This window comes from Tiliqua scincoides, chromosome 5 (genome assembly GCF_035046505.1).
Source record: "Tiliqua scincoides isolate rTilSci1 chromosome 5, rTilSci1.hap2, whole genome shotgun sequence".
Taxonomy (NCBI): domain Eukaryota; kingdom Metazoa; phylum Chordata; class Lepidosauria; order Squamata; family Scincidae; genus Tiliqua; species Tiliqua scincoides.
The window spans coordinates 40,173,977-40,190,308 of record NC_089825.1 but is presented as its reverse complement, the minus strand read 5'-3'; the positions used below and the strand labels follow the sequence as shown (position 1 = coordinate 40,190,308).

The 16,332-nt window shown below is 43.8% G+C and overlaps 1 protein-coding gene across 1 annotated transcript in view; it reads left to right on the top strand.

The window, feature by feature from the left end:
• RFTN1 (raftlin, lipid raft linker 1) overlaps positions 1–16,332 on the top strand; it is a 127,121-nt gene that overhangs the window by 43,185 nt on the left and 67,604 nt on the right. The window contains exon 4 of the mRNA XM_066628221.1: positions 6,183–6,291. Within this exon, the coding sequence (XP_066484318.1) occupies positions 6,183–6,291 (109 nt within the window). The remainder of the gene's footprint in view (positions 1–6,182; positions 6,292–16,332) is intronic.

Genomic DNA, 16,332 nt, shown 5'->3' with positions numbered 1-16,332 from the left:
CTGCTACTTTTCAAACTTGATTAATCTACATATTGCATATAAAAGGGTTGTGGTTGATTTTATTAATTTGTACAGCATGATCTATGTACGTGGAGCTTCATATAGACTGAAAACACAAATCTTTGCCCTGAGGGACTTACAGTCTATCATTGACAAAGGGAGATAGAGGAAAAGAAGTCAAGATGAAGGCAGGCATAAACAGGGGAAGCATATTTACCGTAGATACTCACGAATAGTACGTGAAATTTTTGCCAAGTAATCAAGCTCCAATTCTCACTTCGCCTGATCTCCGGGTCAATCAGAAGGCAGAGCCTTACAACTCTGAACAGTTTCCTTTCTCAAGGGCAGACAGGTGCCAAGTTTCTCAAGCAGTAGGCAGCTCCTTAGAAGCAATTTGTTAACCTTTTATTCTCCTTCCTTCTGCTGCAGCCTGGCTTGCAAAGCAGGTCTGTTTTTTGAAACACCAGGATGGGACCCTCCTTCCCAGGCTACAATTCAGTGCACCAAGAATAACACCCATGGAAAGCAGGGTGTAGAAAGGGTCTACTTCTGAGTAAAAAGGGCTGCAAATATATGCAGTTGCATCTCTATGCTGTGAATTGAATTGTACACTCCCAGTTATGTGTTATGGGTTGTATGTTGTATGTAGAGCTTCTGGCTTAACACACCAGACACCTTCGAGGTGGATTTGATTCATGGATCTCCTGCCGTGGTTCCCAACCTTTTTCACTTGCATATCCCTTGGCAGCCTATTTCCATAAATTGTACCCTTCCTATTAGCAAAATGTTTGTAATTAATAATACAAGCCCTCCTCTCCCCCATATGTAAACCCAGACTTCATGTGTGCATCACAGTGTTTCTCTTTTTATCTGCTTGAAGAACAGAAGACTCTGCCTTTGCACTGTTTTGCACCAGAAGTGTGCTGAGAAATTCTGAGTGATTGATCACTTTCCATATTATGTTTTAGCTTTTTTACTGTGCTGGTTTTCAATCACTGGTTCATACATGAATTGTTGACCAAAAACATGCTATTGGTGGTGGCTTTCACAGCCAACTAGCTACCTCCCTTCCTGCCTTGCTGGTCCTTGTAAGGGCATTCCTGTCTTGTAAGGTATTCTGGAGCATGACCTGCATTATGCCATTCTTTTTCAAGTACCCCTAAAGGTCCTTTTGAGTGTCCCTGGGAGCATGAATACCAGGTTGGGAACCACTGTTCTACTGGTATGTAGTTTACAGTGCACTTACTCTGAAAGTGTTTACAAAAAGGTGGTGAAGACCAGAATTTAAAAAGAATAAAAATGTATCTTATGATCTTTTACTATGTTTTTAATAAATTAGAGACTACAGTTCTTAAGTAACAATTAGCGGTAGGTTATTTTTCAGGATCTGGCCTCGGGTAAAATCAGACAAAACTATAGTCAGACACCCCCCTAAGTTTAACCCCTGACTTATCCGAGGGTCATAAAAATTCCATGATTATTGGCTCAAAACCTGCCCTCGACTTATCTGTGGGGTTGACTTATAGGTGTGTATCTGTGGTATTTAAGAATGGGCTAGAGCAGGGGTGTCAAACTCGTTTCATACAGTGGGCTGATTAGCATTCATGGCATCTGCTGAGATCCAGAAGTGATGTCATTAAGCAAGAAGTGATGTCATTTAGTAGGTGATTACCAGAATTAAGCACTTTTTTCTCACTTAGGAACTTATTAGCTGAAAATGAGAGAAGAGAAAATATGCAAATCTTGATCATATTTTCAAGATATGGGAGAGCCCAATTATCACGCAAGCCTTTACTACTGCCAGGGTATCACTTTGCAGCTCAGCAACTGAGAGGTACTCTGCAAAGCGACACCTTGGCAGAAGCATAGTAAATATATGATTATCATTACTACCAAATGAAGCAATAAATTGGTTGCCTAAACAGACTTCTTTAAGAATGCTTTCAAGCATTTTGTTCTTTCTCCATTTAAAAAAATTGTAAAATAATAAATGTTCTGCTGCTCAAAATTCCCATGGGCACACAGGATAATTTTTGAGATGATTATTGCCAGTTCGGGCACATTTGCCACCCAAGCTGTAGAATAAAAGTAGTGTAATAGGCTGGGTTTAAATTCTTTAAATTTATAATAATAGGAATTTACTTAGCTACTCAAAGGAGGCAGAAAGTTTGGCCATTTCGGAAGATAGCAGGAAATGTATAAGTGCTTTCTACTTCCTGTTCCCTAAGCTTCCTCATATCATCTGAAACAAAATTTTCAATCCTTTCACTTCTCCAAGGTAAAATGTGCATATTATATTTTTATACACGAATGTCATGGTATTGTAAGCCATTCTTCAAAACCTTGTTCAGAGTACTTCTTTTCAGCTTGTACAGCCTGAGGATGTGGACAGACTCCTTTGGAGTGTGAGGCCATCTGCCTGCCTGCTTGACCCTTGCCCAGCTTGGTTGATAAGAGCTGCCCGGGGTGGGCTGGCTGAGTGGACAGGGAGGGTGGTCAACTCTTCCTTGATGGAGGGGACGTTACCACTCGCTTTGAAACGGGCGGTGGTTCGCCCCCTCCTGAAGAAGCCCTCCCTGGATTCCACTGTGTTGGATAACTACCGGCCAGTCTCCAACATCCCGTTTCTGGGCAAGGTAATTGAGCGGGTGGTGGCGTCCCAACTCCAGAGGGTCTTGGATGAAGCGGATTATCTGGATCCTTTTCAATCTGGCTTCAGGCCGGGCTTTGAGACGGAAACCGCCTTGGTCACCTTGGTGGATGACCTACGCCGGGGACTGGACAGGGGGAGTGCGTCCCTGTTGGTCCTGCTGGACCTCTCAGCGGCTTTCGATACCATCGACCATGGTATCCTTCTGGGCCGATTGGCCGAGTTGGGAGCTGGAGGCACTGTTTTGCGGTGGTTCCGCTCCTACTTGGAGGGTCGGTCCCAGATGGTGGTGCTGGGGGATGCCTGTTCGACACCCTGGCCCTTGAGATGCGGGGTGCCACAGGTCTCAATTCTGTCCCCCATGCTATTTAACATCTACATGAAACCGCTGGGAGAGGTCATCCGGGGGTTTGGAGTGGGGTGCCATCAATATGCTGATGACACCCAGCTCTATCTCTCCTTTCCTCCAGACTCCAGGGTGGCGGTTGAGGACCTGGAGCGCTGTCTGGAGGCAGTGAGGATCTGGATGGGGGCTAACAAGCTGAAATTAAATCCGGATAAGACAGAGGCTCTCCTGGTTAGGAAATCCTCGATGCAGGTGCTGGACTATCGGCTTGCGCTGAATGGGGTTGCACTCCCTCTGAAGGAGCAGGTCCGCAGCTTGGGGGTCCACCTGGACTCGCAGCTGCTCCTGGATTCCCAGGTGGCGGCTGTGGCAAGGGGGGCCTTCACTCAGCTTCGGCTGGTGCGCCAGCTGCGGCCGTACTTGGATCGTGCAGACCTGGCCACGGTGATCCATGCCTCGGTGACATCGAGATTAGATTACTGTAACGCACTCTATGTGGGGCTGCCCTTGAAGACGGTTCGGAAACTGCAACTAGTGCAGAATGCGGGAGCCCATGTGGTTACTGGAGGTAGGCGGTTCGACCCTGTCAGTCCGCTTCTCCAGCGGCTGCACTGGCTGCCCATTCGTTTCCGGGCCCAATTCAAGGTGCTGGTATTGACCTTTAAAGCCCTATACTGCTCTGGACCAGGGTATCTTAGAGATCGCCTGCTCTCGTACAATCCGGCTCGCCCTCTCAGGTCATCAGAGAAGGCCTTTTTACAAGTGCCGCCGCCTAGGGAGGTACGTGGGGCGGCTGCAAGAAATAGGGCCTTCTCAGTAGTGGTACCAACGCTATGGAACTCCCTTCCCCTTGACTTAAGAATGGCTCCCTCTCTTGAGACCTTTCGGCAAGGCCTGAAGACCCTTCTGTTTAAACAGGCCTTCTGAGTTCTTGGCCTTTTAACATCTTTTTAACATCTTTTAATATTTTTTTTACAGGCCTGATTCTTTTATGACTTGCTGCTGCTCTGTGCTCTTTTTACCTATTTTTACTCTGACTGCTGTTTTTAGTATGTGTTAATATGTTTTTATTTGTTTTTTAAATTGTTTTTAATATGTTGTAAGCCGCCTTGAGTCCCTTCGGGGAGAAAGGCGGGGTAGAAATAAAGTTATTATTATTATTATTATTATTCTCTGTTTCTAAAGCTAGAAACTGCTTTGTGGAACTACTTGAATAGCTCCCTGGATTTTGGTCATGTTTTTTCCCCCCCTTTAACAAGATTTTAATTAAGTTCCTCCCAATAAATGAAGTATATTTAGTTATCTGTGTAGATGTACCATTTGAAATTGCTGCTAATTGAATTTTCTTGTTTTGTTAAGTAACGCATTTATGTTGAACAAGCACTTATCTCACCTTGGCATTTTGTGTGAATGTGTTTTATTATCTAGGCAATGTAAGATTTTACAGACTGCGCACTCATGTATTTGCTTTTAAGTGGTCATATGTTTTCAATAATATAGTAGAAAATACATTTATGTCAAGTACCTTTTAAAGCTTTTTTCCTTGCTGACATTTATATTGATTAAAGCCTACATTTACTCAAAATGTGAATATTTGAAATAGTAGTTCAGCATAAACCTGTCCCAAGTTCTCTAGCATGCACAGAGAGCTGTTTGCAAGGATTTGCAAGAGTCTAGGCTGCTGCTGCCACCTCTTTGTAGCAGCTCTAATTGGCCACAAGGCTGAGTGTGTGCAGAGGCAACAGTTCTCACCCCAGGCCAGGTGTTTTGGTGGTTTCTGGCTTCAGAGACAGATGTGGTGCAAATTAGGCCTCAGGAAAATGTAGAAAGCACTGTCTTACTTTGGGACAGTGCCATTTTGCTGCCAAATGGGTAGGCCTACCCAAGTTCTGTATTACAGGGAATTTTGGTTATCTCTATTTTCTGAGAACATGAAAGAAAAGAAAATTAATAGGTCCCTTGAAAACTGAAAAAGAACCTGCCCTTTCCCCTTTAGCACTGACCAGTGGGTAAAATGAACATGTGATAAGAACTTTGTTGTAGTTCAAACTTTCTGTGACTTCCCACAGGAAACACTACCGTCTTTGCCTTCCATACGAGTCATTTTCACTCTTCAACCTCTCTAACCTTGTGGTTTGGAAGGTGTTAGAAACTTAGGAACCTAGAGACCACCTTTATCTGTGGTAAGCACACATTTTGTGTGTCTGGCAGCTGGTATTGATAGGTTGGGAACTCAACAAAAAATGGTGTTTTGTTCTCTTTGTTGCTCACCTAATATTAAGCTATTATTTTGATTCAGAAAGCACATTGCTTTGCAGTTCCTGCAAAACCATAGCAGGTTATCCTGCTCAAAAATTACTTGGCTGGTAAATCAAGAAAGGTATTTTTTCATGGCTTATACATCTTTGCAGGGCTGTAGGTTTGCAAACAGTGTGCAAGAACAAGATTTTACCATGTTTGTCCTCCCCCCCCCCCCAAAAAAAGAGGTTCTCCTTGATGCTTATTTATAAGAAAAGGATTTAATATAATTGTTCATATTCGATGAGGGCATACTGAGTCACCATATGGAAAAAAAGAAATTGAATTATTTTACATTTGGATGTTGAGTCAGTACAATTCTGTTCTCAAAGTAAATTGTGGGCCCCAGCTTAGAAAGACATATTTTAAAGTGGTGATTTTCTCAGATTCAGCAGGGGAAGAGCAAACGTCCCTGTTCATCCCATTATCGTGCCCCCATTGGGTATTTACTGATGTTTCCCCTATATCTTTTTTAAGATTGTAGATCAAAGAGATTTACAGTCGTCTCATTCTTTTTGCTATACTCACTGCTTTGATAAATTTTTGGTTGAAAAGCAGCATATAAATATTTTAAATAATAATAATATCCTTTTCTAAAAAATAAAAAACCTTTCTTTCTTTCTTTCTTTCTTTCTTTCTTTCTTTCTTTCTTTCTTTCTTTCTTTCTTTCTTTCTTTCTTTCTTTCTTTCTTTCTTTCTTTCTTTCTTTCGTCTGTTACAGGATATGTATAGACCTCGATCATTTCTTGTCATACCACTCAGTTCATGCCCTGCTCTAGTCTAGAACTAGGATCAATCGGAGTTGTTATTGCATAAAATCTCATAATTTTGGGTTCCTTCTCATTTGCTCTTGAAAGTGGAAATGAGTGTGTGTGTTTTTCTTTTCAGATCTCCAAAAAGTGATGCTGTCAGTGAAGAAAATACTTTAGAGATTGAAAGTTGCTTCTCCTCAGAATGCCTTCCAGACAAATCAAAAATGCCAGATCTCATTAAGAAGGTAAGTAAAAGCAAAACATCTGCAAAATAACACAACATGAAGAGTTATTTTTGAAATTATGAATACTGAATTACTATAATTTACAAGTCTGTGGACACATGTTACATTGTCGTGTACTGCCCCTCCTACCTTGTTAGAATATTCGTTCATATAAAATGAGAATTTTGTAAACATTATTAGCTAAGGTTTACCCTTTGCTCCTGATCCTCCAATTTAAACTATGATTTTATGTTGCTCAAATCTGGCTTTTTCCGGTTCCAAGTTTGTTTTGTGCCCATAGAGCAGGGGTTCCCGAAGTGTCCATTGTGACGCCTTAGGACAGGGGTGCTCACACTTTTTTGGCTCGAGAGCTACTTTGAAACCCAGCAAGGCCCGGAGATCTACCAGGGGGGAAGGAAGCGTCTGACAGACACCCCCTTTAATGTATGGAGCCCCTGCTGGAGTCTAGTCAGTTTCGTCAGTTTTGTTGCAGCATGCCTGAAGAGCAGCTAAAGTGTCAGTTTCAGTGTCAGTTTAGTGTCAGCTAAGAAACTGACATATTAACAGTTTGGAGAGACAGGGATCCGCGATCTACTCATTTTGCCTCGCGATCTACCGGTAGATCGCGATCCACCTATTGAGCACCCCTGCCTTAGGACATCACAGCACACTCACAGGAATGCCGCAAGATGTCCCCAGTAGTCCCTCCTACCTATTCTCCCAGGTGCCACCATATTGAATCTTGCAAAATCTCACAAGAAAGTTTTGGGGATGTTGTGACCCTTGTAAGTTTGGGAACCACTGCCATAGAGGATAGGAAAGGGAGGTCGAGCAGGTGATGCACACTTCACCGGGGTTAAAACAGGTCACAGCTTTATGGTGTTAAGAGCATCTTAATTTGTTGTGGATAAGGTAGGGGCAAACCTTCTCTGCTTGCTTCCATACTTCCCTGCTCCCTCTCTTTTGGAGGTAGAGCACGTATTTTGCATGCAGAAAGCTTCAGGTTCCATTTCTGGTGTTACCAAGTAGGACTGGGAAACATCTTCCTGAAACACTGGAGAGTTGTTGAGTCAATATAATTAGACAGACAAATAGTCTGACAGGTATAAAGCAGCTGTAGAAGACAAGGCAGATTTGGACTACAGTCTTATCTGCCACTATGACCATTCTAGCCTAACTGCTGGGAACTGAGAGTGGTGGGGTGGAATGTGACCATGTTAAATCGGGAGAGGAAAATTAACTCTTGACTCGAGCAAAAATTTTGATGTGTGCAGGTCCAGCAGTTACCGCCTAGCAAGCAGCACTCAGTTTGATGTACCTGTTTTGCCCCTGAACTAAGATTAAATTGTGACAGTAGTTTATGTATTTTATTTTAAAACATTTTTAGAAACGCCTCCTGAGAAGATCGTTTATGTAGCTGCAATTTAGGTGAAGTAGAATCATCCACCCACATTATGTTGCACTGTCCCAGATGTCAAGCATTAAGACAGCAATTTCTCTCTCCCTTGCTCCATGCTAAAACAGGGCATTCTGAAAAAGCTATAATTCAATTCCTTCTAGCAGGTGATGTAGAGCATACAACCCTCTCAGTCGCACAGTTCCTAAACTTGAGTAATTTGAATCGAGCCAAGCTTTCTGTAGCAAGGAATCACTGAGCACATTACATCTTTGGCAATATCTGCAGAGTAACTGATTGTTTTGCTTTTTTAATAATACATGTTTGTATGTAAAATGTATTGTACGTTTGTATTTGTGTGTACACATAGGTGTGCACATAAACATATACTTGTGTATTACTTAGGTTTATATTCTCTCTACGGTTTCCATACAGAGTCTTCACCTACCTAATGTTTATGCCTAATAAAGGTTGACTTGACTTGACATGACTAAAACATTTTTATCCTGCCTTTTCTCTCTAAAAAGAGGCACCCATGAGGTGGTCAAGGTATTAGGATAATACAGTGCGTAGACAGGTGAGGAACTGACGGATCTGTTCCTGAAGCCATCCCCTTACATAAGCTAGATGCTGATCATTCTGGTTTGACCTCATGAGTCTCACTAAAGACAGTTCCAAGCAAACCAGGGTAGGACAATCTGGAAGGTGATGTAGCTGATAACCCTGCTTGTTCGGTGACCTGTCAACTGCCTCATCCTTTTCTTAACTTCCTGTCTCTTCCCCACCCCTACCCCACTTGTACATGTTCCATGGCCCAGTACTGGAGTGTCCATTTTTTGTCCCATTTTAGCCTGCTTTTGGAACCTCAAGGTATCTGATCCTTTGCTGTAAGAATTTAAATGTTACTGCTTCATTAGACCAAAGACCCAATACACCTCTCTCCCCACATCCTCTCAGTATCCTGCCACATGCTTTTGTCATCTCACAGCAGGATAGGAAGATAACAGCCACCCTCCTCTCTTTCTCTCCCCCTCCACATCCCCTTTTGTCTGGTATGCTACCCTTGAAAAGCTCCTAACAAGCATTGTAGTAAAGATCCATGTCAGAGAGGAAAATGCCTTAATTACCAGGAGTGTCATAGCTAACTCCATATTATATTTACTATAGCATTTTAAAACAGATGTTTCAGATGAAAATTAAAATTTTGCATGTGCCAATTATGTATGGCAAACTAAGGACTGTAGTAACTGACAAGCTTTAAAAATACGTGTTGAAATTCTCCATCTGTGATGTGGAAATAAAATAGTGCCCTCTGTGACTAATATGCATTTTCTTCTGTACTTGTCTTAGGCTGCAATCCTATGCACATTTTTCCTGGGAGTAAAGCCCTTTCAGCTTAGTGGGACTTACTTCTGAGTAGGCATGCAAAGGTTTGTGTTGCTGGAGAATGGCTGCAAGATGCAAGCTAGTTAGGGCCCAATCCTAAACAGTGTGTGCTGGCCTACCACCAGTGTGCACTGTTGCAAACATGCCATAAAGCATATTCGTGAGGCCCTAGCGCTGGCAGAGCACCGATGCTAGCTCAGCGCCGGCCGGTACTGGGCTAGTACTAGTGGATCACCAGTGATCCGCTGCTTGGCAGTTACGCGGCCAGGTGGCGGAGAGGTAGGTGGGGGGGGGAGGAGACGTTCCAAGGCAGGGGAAAGTGGGGAGATGGCGGGGGGGAGGGAGTGGGTCAGGAGGGAGGCGGGATCTTGAACCTCCATGGGTCCACCGCCCTACATGGAGGCTCTTGATTCTACCCAAGGTTGCCGTAGAACTGAGTAGCCCCATTGTGGGGCTACTTGTCTTACCCAAGGGAAGGGGCCAAAAGTCCCTTTCTCTCAAAGTGCTGCCAGCGCTGCCTGGTTAGCGCTCAGGATACAGCAGCAGCCTCACACTCCAGGCAGCTGGTTCCATGCTAGGGTACTTGATGGCTTTCCTTTGGATCCCTTTGCAGTCCGACATTCCCTGTGCAGCTTTCAAAGATTTCTCTTTTCCTTGAATTTTCTTGAATAATCTGTAGCCTTTTAACAGTAGCTTGGAGAATTACTAAATTCATGATCTCGTGCTGGTATCTCTGAGGAAAACCGACCTTTAAATGCAACTCTAAGTTGTATGCCATATGGAGTTTTGTGCCTATGTCTGTGCGTACATGAATGTTGCATTTTTTTTCTTGTCAGCAGCCTCCATAAAATAAGAAACTGGCGGACTGAAAAGGCCCTAGCCACTCCTAAACAAATGTCAGATTTAGAGGCTGAAGACCAAGGGAAATTGAGACTAATATAAAGATTTGCTTCGGATAAGAATTAAGTTTCCTTTCGAAGTTCAGTATATCTTGAAAGGTATAAAGACCCCTTGTGATTTATGTGGAGAAGTTAGGTCTGGTTTTGATCACCAGTTAAGTGTAAAAATGATAGATAAATTAGCTGAAAACTTAAAATATGTTATAGAATCTGTGAACATCTTTCCCCTTAAGTTCTTGGAAGAGCAAAATGGATATCAAGGAACAGGCAAAGAAAATATGTGCGTTTTTAACAGCTGGTTAAATCTTGTGCCATACATTAAAAGCACTTTGGCCTAAAATGAGATTCATATTTCACCAAAATGCAAAGCAGAAAAATGGCTGTATCTAATAACATGTTTTTCATAAATCTTATGCCTATTTTCAATTTGTTTTTAAAAATTTTTTTTACATTTTTTTGTTTTCCGTAGTTTCTGATTAATTGTTTAAACCAGTGGTTCTCAAACTTTTAGCACCGGGACCCACTTTTTAGAATGAGAACCTGTCAGGACCCACCAGAAGTTATGACCAGAAGTGACATCATCAAGCGGGAAAATTTCCCCAAGTGCGGTCACATACCACGGTGGCATCAAGTCTAACAGATTAAAAATAAAATATTGAAATGATTGGGGACCCTCCTGAAATCAGCTTGTGACCCAGCTAGTGGGTCCAGACCCACAGTTTGAGAAACACTGGTTTAAACCATTGTTTTTCAACCTTGGGGTTGTGAAGCCTCAGTATTGGTGTCATGACAATTTACAGAAAAGAAAAAGGTTAAAGACCACTGGCCACCAAGTAAAGGAGGAGGCATCAGGTATACCCCTTGAGGTACCAGGATATTGTATCCTAGTCCTGCTCAGGTTGCTGGCAGTTGTGCAAAAAATAGCTTTCACTAGTGCCAGGCTTCATGGTAACTTTTTCTGCTCTCTCTAATAAGAAAATTTGGTTACAGTGAACAGTGCTGGGAGGGCATAATGGGAGCGGGAAGTGGGTGGTGACAGGGGCAGAGAGTGGGTGGATAGAGTCCCAGGAGGGGGGTGGGACCGACAATGGATCCCCAGTCTCATACTTTATTTATGTATTGGGGTCGTGGCATGAAAAAGGTTGAAGACCACTGGTTTAAATACCTAATTCCTTGCTTTTGATACAACATGAGAAAAATTTCAGCTCATGAAAATTTGGCTAAGTGGCTAAGACTATATTTCTGTTCAATGGCTAAAATAAATCTGTTAGGAATGTATCATTCATTATAAGGCCACATGACTACCACTATTATTTTTAAAAATCCGAGGCATAATTTTGGATAAAAAGTGTTAACACATTTTGTATTCTTAAAAATAATTGTCCTCAAACAGATTAATTTTGCAGATGTAGATATATATAAAAGAAAATTGGAACTAAAACTAGATTCAAGTGTTCAAATGGAGAAGTATAAAATAACCCTGCTGTAATACTATGTATTGCCCAAAGGGCTTTCTTATCAAAGTGATCTGAAACTCTCTGAAATCATTCCCATCCTTTATGAAAATGTCCTTTGCTCAGTGGCCTTCACAAAAGAACAAGTCAATATTTATTCCTTTATGCTCTGTAATGCAGGCTTTCTCAAAGCATTTAACTCAAGCCTTTGTTTTCCACACACTTAGGAAGCAAGCAGAAACAGTCTCTTTATTTAAGGATCTTGAAGGAGATGCAATCCGGAATAATGGAATAATACTGGACAGGGAACTCCTGCTGTGTCTGGCAATTGCAGTGCTAGCATACACTTTGTTAATTTTTGAAAACACAAGTAAAACAAAGGCCTGTGGAAAACTACATAAACTCTATTTTGGGTACTATGGTGTGTCAAGAAACACATGCTTTTGGTTAAACTTAAAAAAGGTTGCATACCCTCAGTTGTACTCTGTAGTATAATTTTGGCGTTGTGATACTAATTCCGTGGTATAGCAAAAGAATTCCATGGCATCCCCAGGAGACGTGATATGCTTTTGTAATCCTTTGTCCCAGTGATGTGTGTTTTAAAAACACAAAATGTGATTCATCTTCCTGACCAAGGTAAAACTAGACATGGAAAATGTATACAGTGCATGGTCCCCACATTCCAGGAGTTGTCTGAAGACTAAAGAGAAAATTTGAAACAAACGTGTGCAGTATTTTATTAATACATGTGTGTTTTATATAATTTTTTTTAGCCTTTCATTTTTTTTATCCAGGTGTGCATGGGTATCTGCAAGTTGTAAAAGCAAAGAGAGGTTTAGCAAAATGCTTCTGGACCAAAAACATTTATAGGATATGTATGTCCTAATGCTATTTTTCGTTTGCGACAAAGGGAGGAGTAACCCGCTGTCGTATGCCATCGCTGGGCGTTGTGCAGAGCACACCACCACTGGGCCAATCTGAGTTGCTGCTGCAAAGTAGCAGCACCATTGAGGCCATCAGACCCTAGGTGGCATCCGTTAGTGGTGGGGGAGTGTCGGTGGGGAATGTTAACCTGGATTGAAACAAGAATGACACTGTGCTATGACCCAATTCAAGAAATAGATATTCTAGAGCAAGGAGAGGATTGGAGGGAGGACACAGTGCCCCATAGGTCCCTTTCTCCTGACTCTGGTGCAACTTTACACTTGGCTGTGTACAAGGAAGTACATGGGTTTATTTAATGCACATAGGATCAGACTCTATAGAATGCAATTTTAATTGCTTTGGCAAAATTTCTACAGTGCCACACTACAACAGCTCAAAAAGTGCATAGAATCAAGTTACCTGTCTACTAAACAATGTATGTAATACAGGCGTCCTCCCCCATGTTTATTTATTTATTCGATTTATATTCCGCTTTTTTCCCGGAAGGGCACCCAAGGCGGCTAACAATCAGGTTAAAAATACAAAACAGCAGATAAAGATTAAAAATACAAAACAATTAAAACAAGATTAAATACATGGATAAAATACATAGCATGCAGTAAAAAAACAAATTTACTTATGGTAACAGCCCTTATGGTGCCTCGAAGGCTTTCCTGAATAAAAAAGTCTTCAGGCCCCGCCGGAATGCTAATAATGAGGAAACAGCTCTCAATTCAAAGGGGAGGGAATTCCATAGTGTAGGTGCCACCACCGAAAAGGCCCTGTTTCTGGCCGCCATTCCCTTCACCACTCTCAATGACGGCACAACCAACAGGGCCCCTTCTGATGACCTTAGAGAACGGACCGGATTATAAGGAAGAAGGCAGTCTCTCAAATACGCTGGTCCCAAGCCGTTTAGGGCTTTAAAAGTCATAACCAGCACCTTGAATTCAGCCCGGAAACGAATGGGCAGCCAGTGCAGGCACCGGAGTAGCGGCATGACAGAGTCAAACCGCCGACTCCCAGCAACTACACGAGCCGCCGCATTCTGCACTAGCTGTAGCTTCTGGACCGTCTTCAGGGGCAGCCCCACGTAGAGCGCATAACAATAATCTAATCTTGATGTCACTATGGCATGGACCACCATGGCCAGATCCCCCTGAGACAGGTACGGCCGCAGCTGGTGCACCAGCTGAAGCTGGGCAAAGGCACCCCTGGCCACAGCTGACACCTGGACATCCAGGAGGAGCTGCGAGTCCAGGAGAACCCCCAAGCTGCGAACCTGCTCTTTCAGGGGGAGTGCAATCCCATTCAGAGCAGGGCAATAGTCCAGTACCCACATCATGGATTTCTGCACCAGGAGGACCTCTGTCTTATCTGGATTTAATCTCAGCTTGTTCGCCCTCATCCAGATCCCAACTGCCTCCAGGCAATGCTCCAGGACAGACAGCCACCCTGGAGTCAGGTGGAAAGGAGAGATAGAGCTGAGTGTCATCAGCATACTGATGGCACCCAACTCCAAATCCCTGGATGACCTCTCCCAACGGTTTCATGTAGATGTTAAACAACATGGGGGACAATATAGAACCCTGTGGCACCCCACACCTCAAGGGCCAGGGCGCCGAACAGGAGTCCCCCAAAACCACCATCTGGGACCTGTCGGCCAAGAAGGACTGGAACCACTGCAAAACAGTGCCCCGATCCCCACCTCGGCCAACCATCTCAGAAGGACACCATGGTCAATGATGTTGAAAGCCGCTGAGAGGTCCAAAAGGACTAGCAAGGATGCACTCCCTCCGTCCAGCCCTCGGCGTAGGTCATCCACCAAGGCGACCAAGGCCGTCTCCATCCCAAAGCCAGGCCTGAAGCCAGATTGAAAGGGATCCAGATAATCCGCTTCATCCAGGATCCTCTGGAGCTGAGATGCCATCACCCGCTCGATCACTTTGCCCAGAAATGGGAGGTTCGAGACTGGCCGATAGTTGTCCAACATAGAGGGATCCAGAGAGGGCTTCTTCAGGAGGGGGCGAACCACTGCTTGCTTTAATGCCAGAGGCACCACCCCCTCCCTCAAAGAAGAATTTACTACCCTCTCTGTCCACTCGGTCAGTCCCTCCCGGACAGATCTAACCAGCCATGCTGGGCACGGATCCAGCAGGCAGGCGGATGGCCTCACACTCCAAAGAATCCTGTCCACATCCTCAGGTACTACAAGCTGAAAAGAATCCCACAAAACAGGATTGACAGGTGCCACGGGGACATCACTAGACATTGTCAACATGGAGCCCAAGTCGTGGCGAATTCGAGCGATTTTATCCACAAAGTGCCTTGCTAAGGTGTTACAGTGGACCTCCGTGTGGTCCTCCCGATCCACTAATGGGGTCTGATGGAGGAGACCCCGCACCACACGGAACAGTTCTGCTGGCTGGCTATGTGCGGACACGATAGTGGCAGAGAAGAAAGAGCGCTTTGCTGCCATTATCACCACAGAGTAGGCCCTGTAGTGGACCTTAGCCTGTGTCCGGTCGGATCTGTCACGAGTCTTCCTCCACCGTCGCTCAAGATGCCTACCCTGCTGCTTCATCATTTGAAGCTCCTCGGTAAACCAAGGAGCCACTTTGACTCTGCTGGCTGGGAGGCGCCGCTCAGGAGCAATCTCATCCACAGCCCTGGCCATCTCTGTGTTCCAGAGATCAACCAGAGCCTCAGATGAGTCACTGGCGTTAGCAGCAGGAAAATCCCCCAGAGCCCTCAGGAAACCATTTAGATCCATCAGTCTACGAGGGCGAACCAAACAATAAGGTCCTCCGCCTCTGCGGAGACAGGAGGCTGCAACAAGTCTAAACCTTACCAAGTGATCTGTCCATGACAACGGAGTGATGTTAATCTCCTCCACATCCAGATCACCATCCCTTTGCCCAGACAAAAACACCAGGTCTAGCATGTGTCCAGCCTCATAGGTTGGGGTGGAGATCTTTTGTGACAGGCCCATGGTTGCCATGGCGGCTATGAAATCCTGAGCTGCACCCGCCTCTGGGGCCTCGGCGTGCACATTGAAGTCCCCCAACACCAATAGGCGGTGGACCTCCAATGCAACTTCCGAGATCAACCCAGTCAGCTCAGGTAGGGAGACTGTTATCCATATCCATGGATCCAGTTCTCAGCAGTTTTCCATGCCACCCACACCTTTCTTTTATCTTCTTTACAGTAGCGCTGAGCAAGAATGTGTTTTTCTTTTACCATATGCTATAAGCATGCAAGCTTATAGGAAGACAAGCAGGCAGGCAGCCTGAATGCTAGAGAAGGCGAAGCAAACATTAACAGGAAGCTTTGTGCTTCCTATTTATTTTCCTATAAGCTTGTATGCATATAGCGTTTGGTAAAAGGAAGAGACATTCTTGCTTAGCATGACTACAAAGATAAACGATGGTAAGGGGCATGGGGATGCAGAGATAGGGTTCCCTCTTATCCTCGGTTTCTGGTATCTGCAGAGGCAAACATATCCCCTGCAGATATCAGGGGATGCCTGTATTGGAAGAGGGGAGCAACGCAAGACGGAATTAAACCATTGTTACAAATGAAACATCTACGATTACGTTGTTACGTAATCATTGTTATGAATGAAGTATAATCTACCAGTGTACATAACCAAATGTTCAGTTGCCTTTACTTTCTCCATAGCCCTTTGCTGATGTAGGCAAAGAAGAGTTAATCAGACCACAGCTTTTCTCCGAGTAAATGTTGTCAGTCTCACTACATAGCATAATGCATTATAAAATGAAACATACAGAAATCTGCACTTGGAAAAATTTGTGGCCATAAATGGAACTATACATGCATGCATTTGGAGGAAAAAAAATCTGACTTGAAGATGAGATCATCCCAATTGGTTTGTAACTCACAAACTTGGTTTTTGGATTGTAATGTGAAATGGATAGGGTTACTGTGTCATTGCCAGTTAGGAATTATAAGATAGCACTGTTAAACAAGCAACTAAGCATTC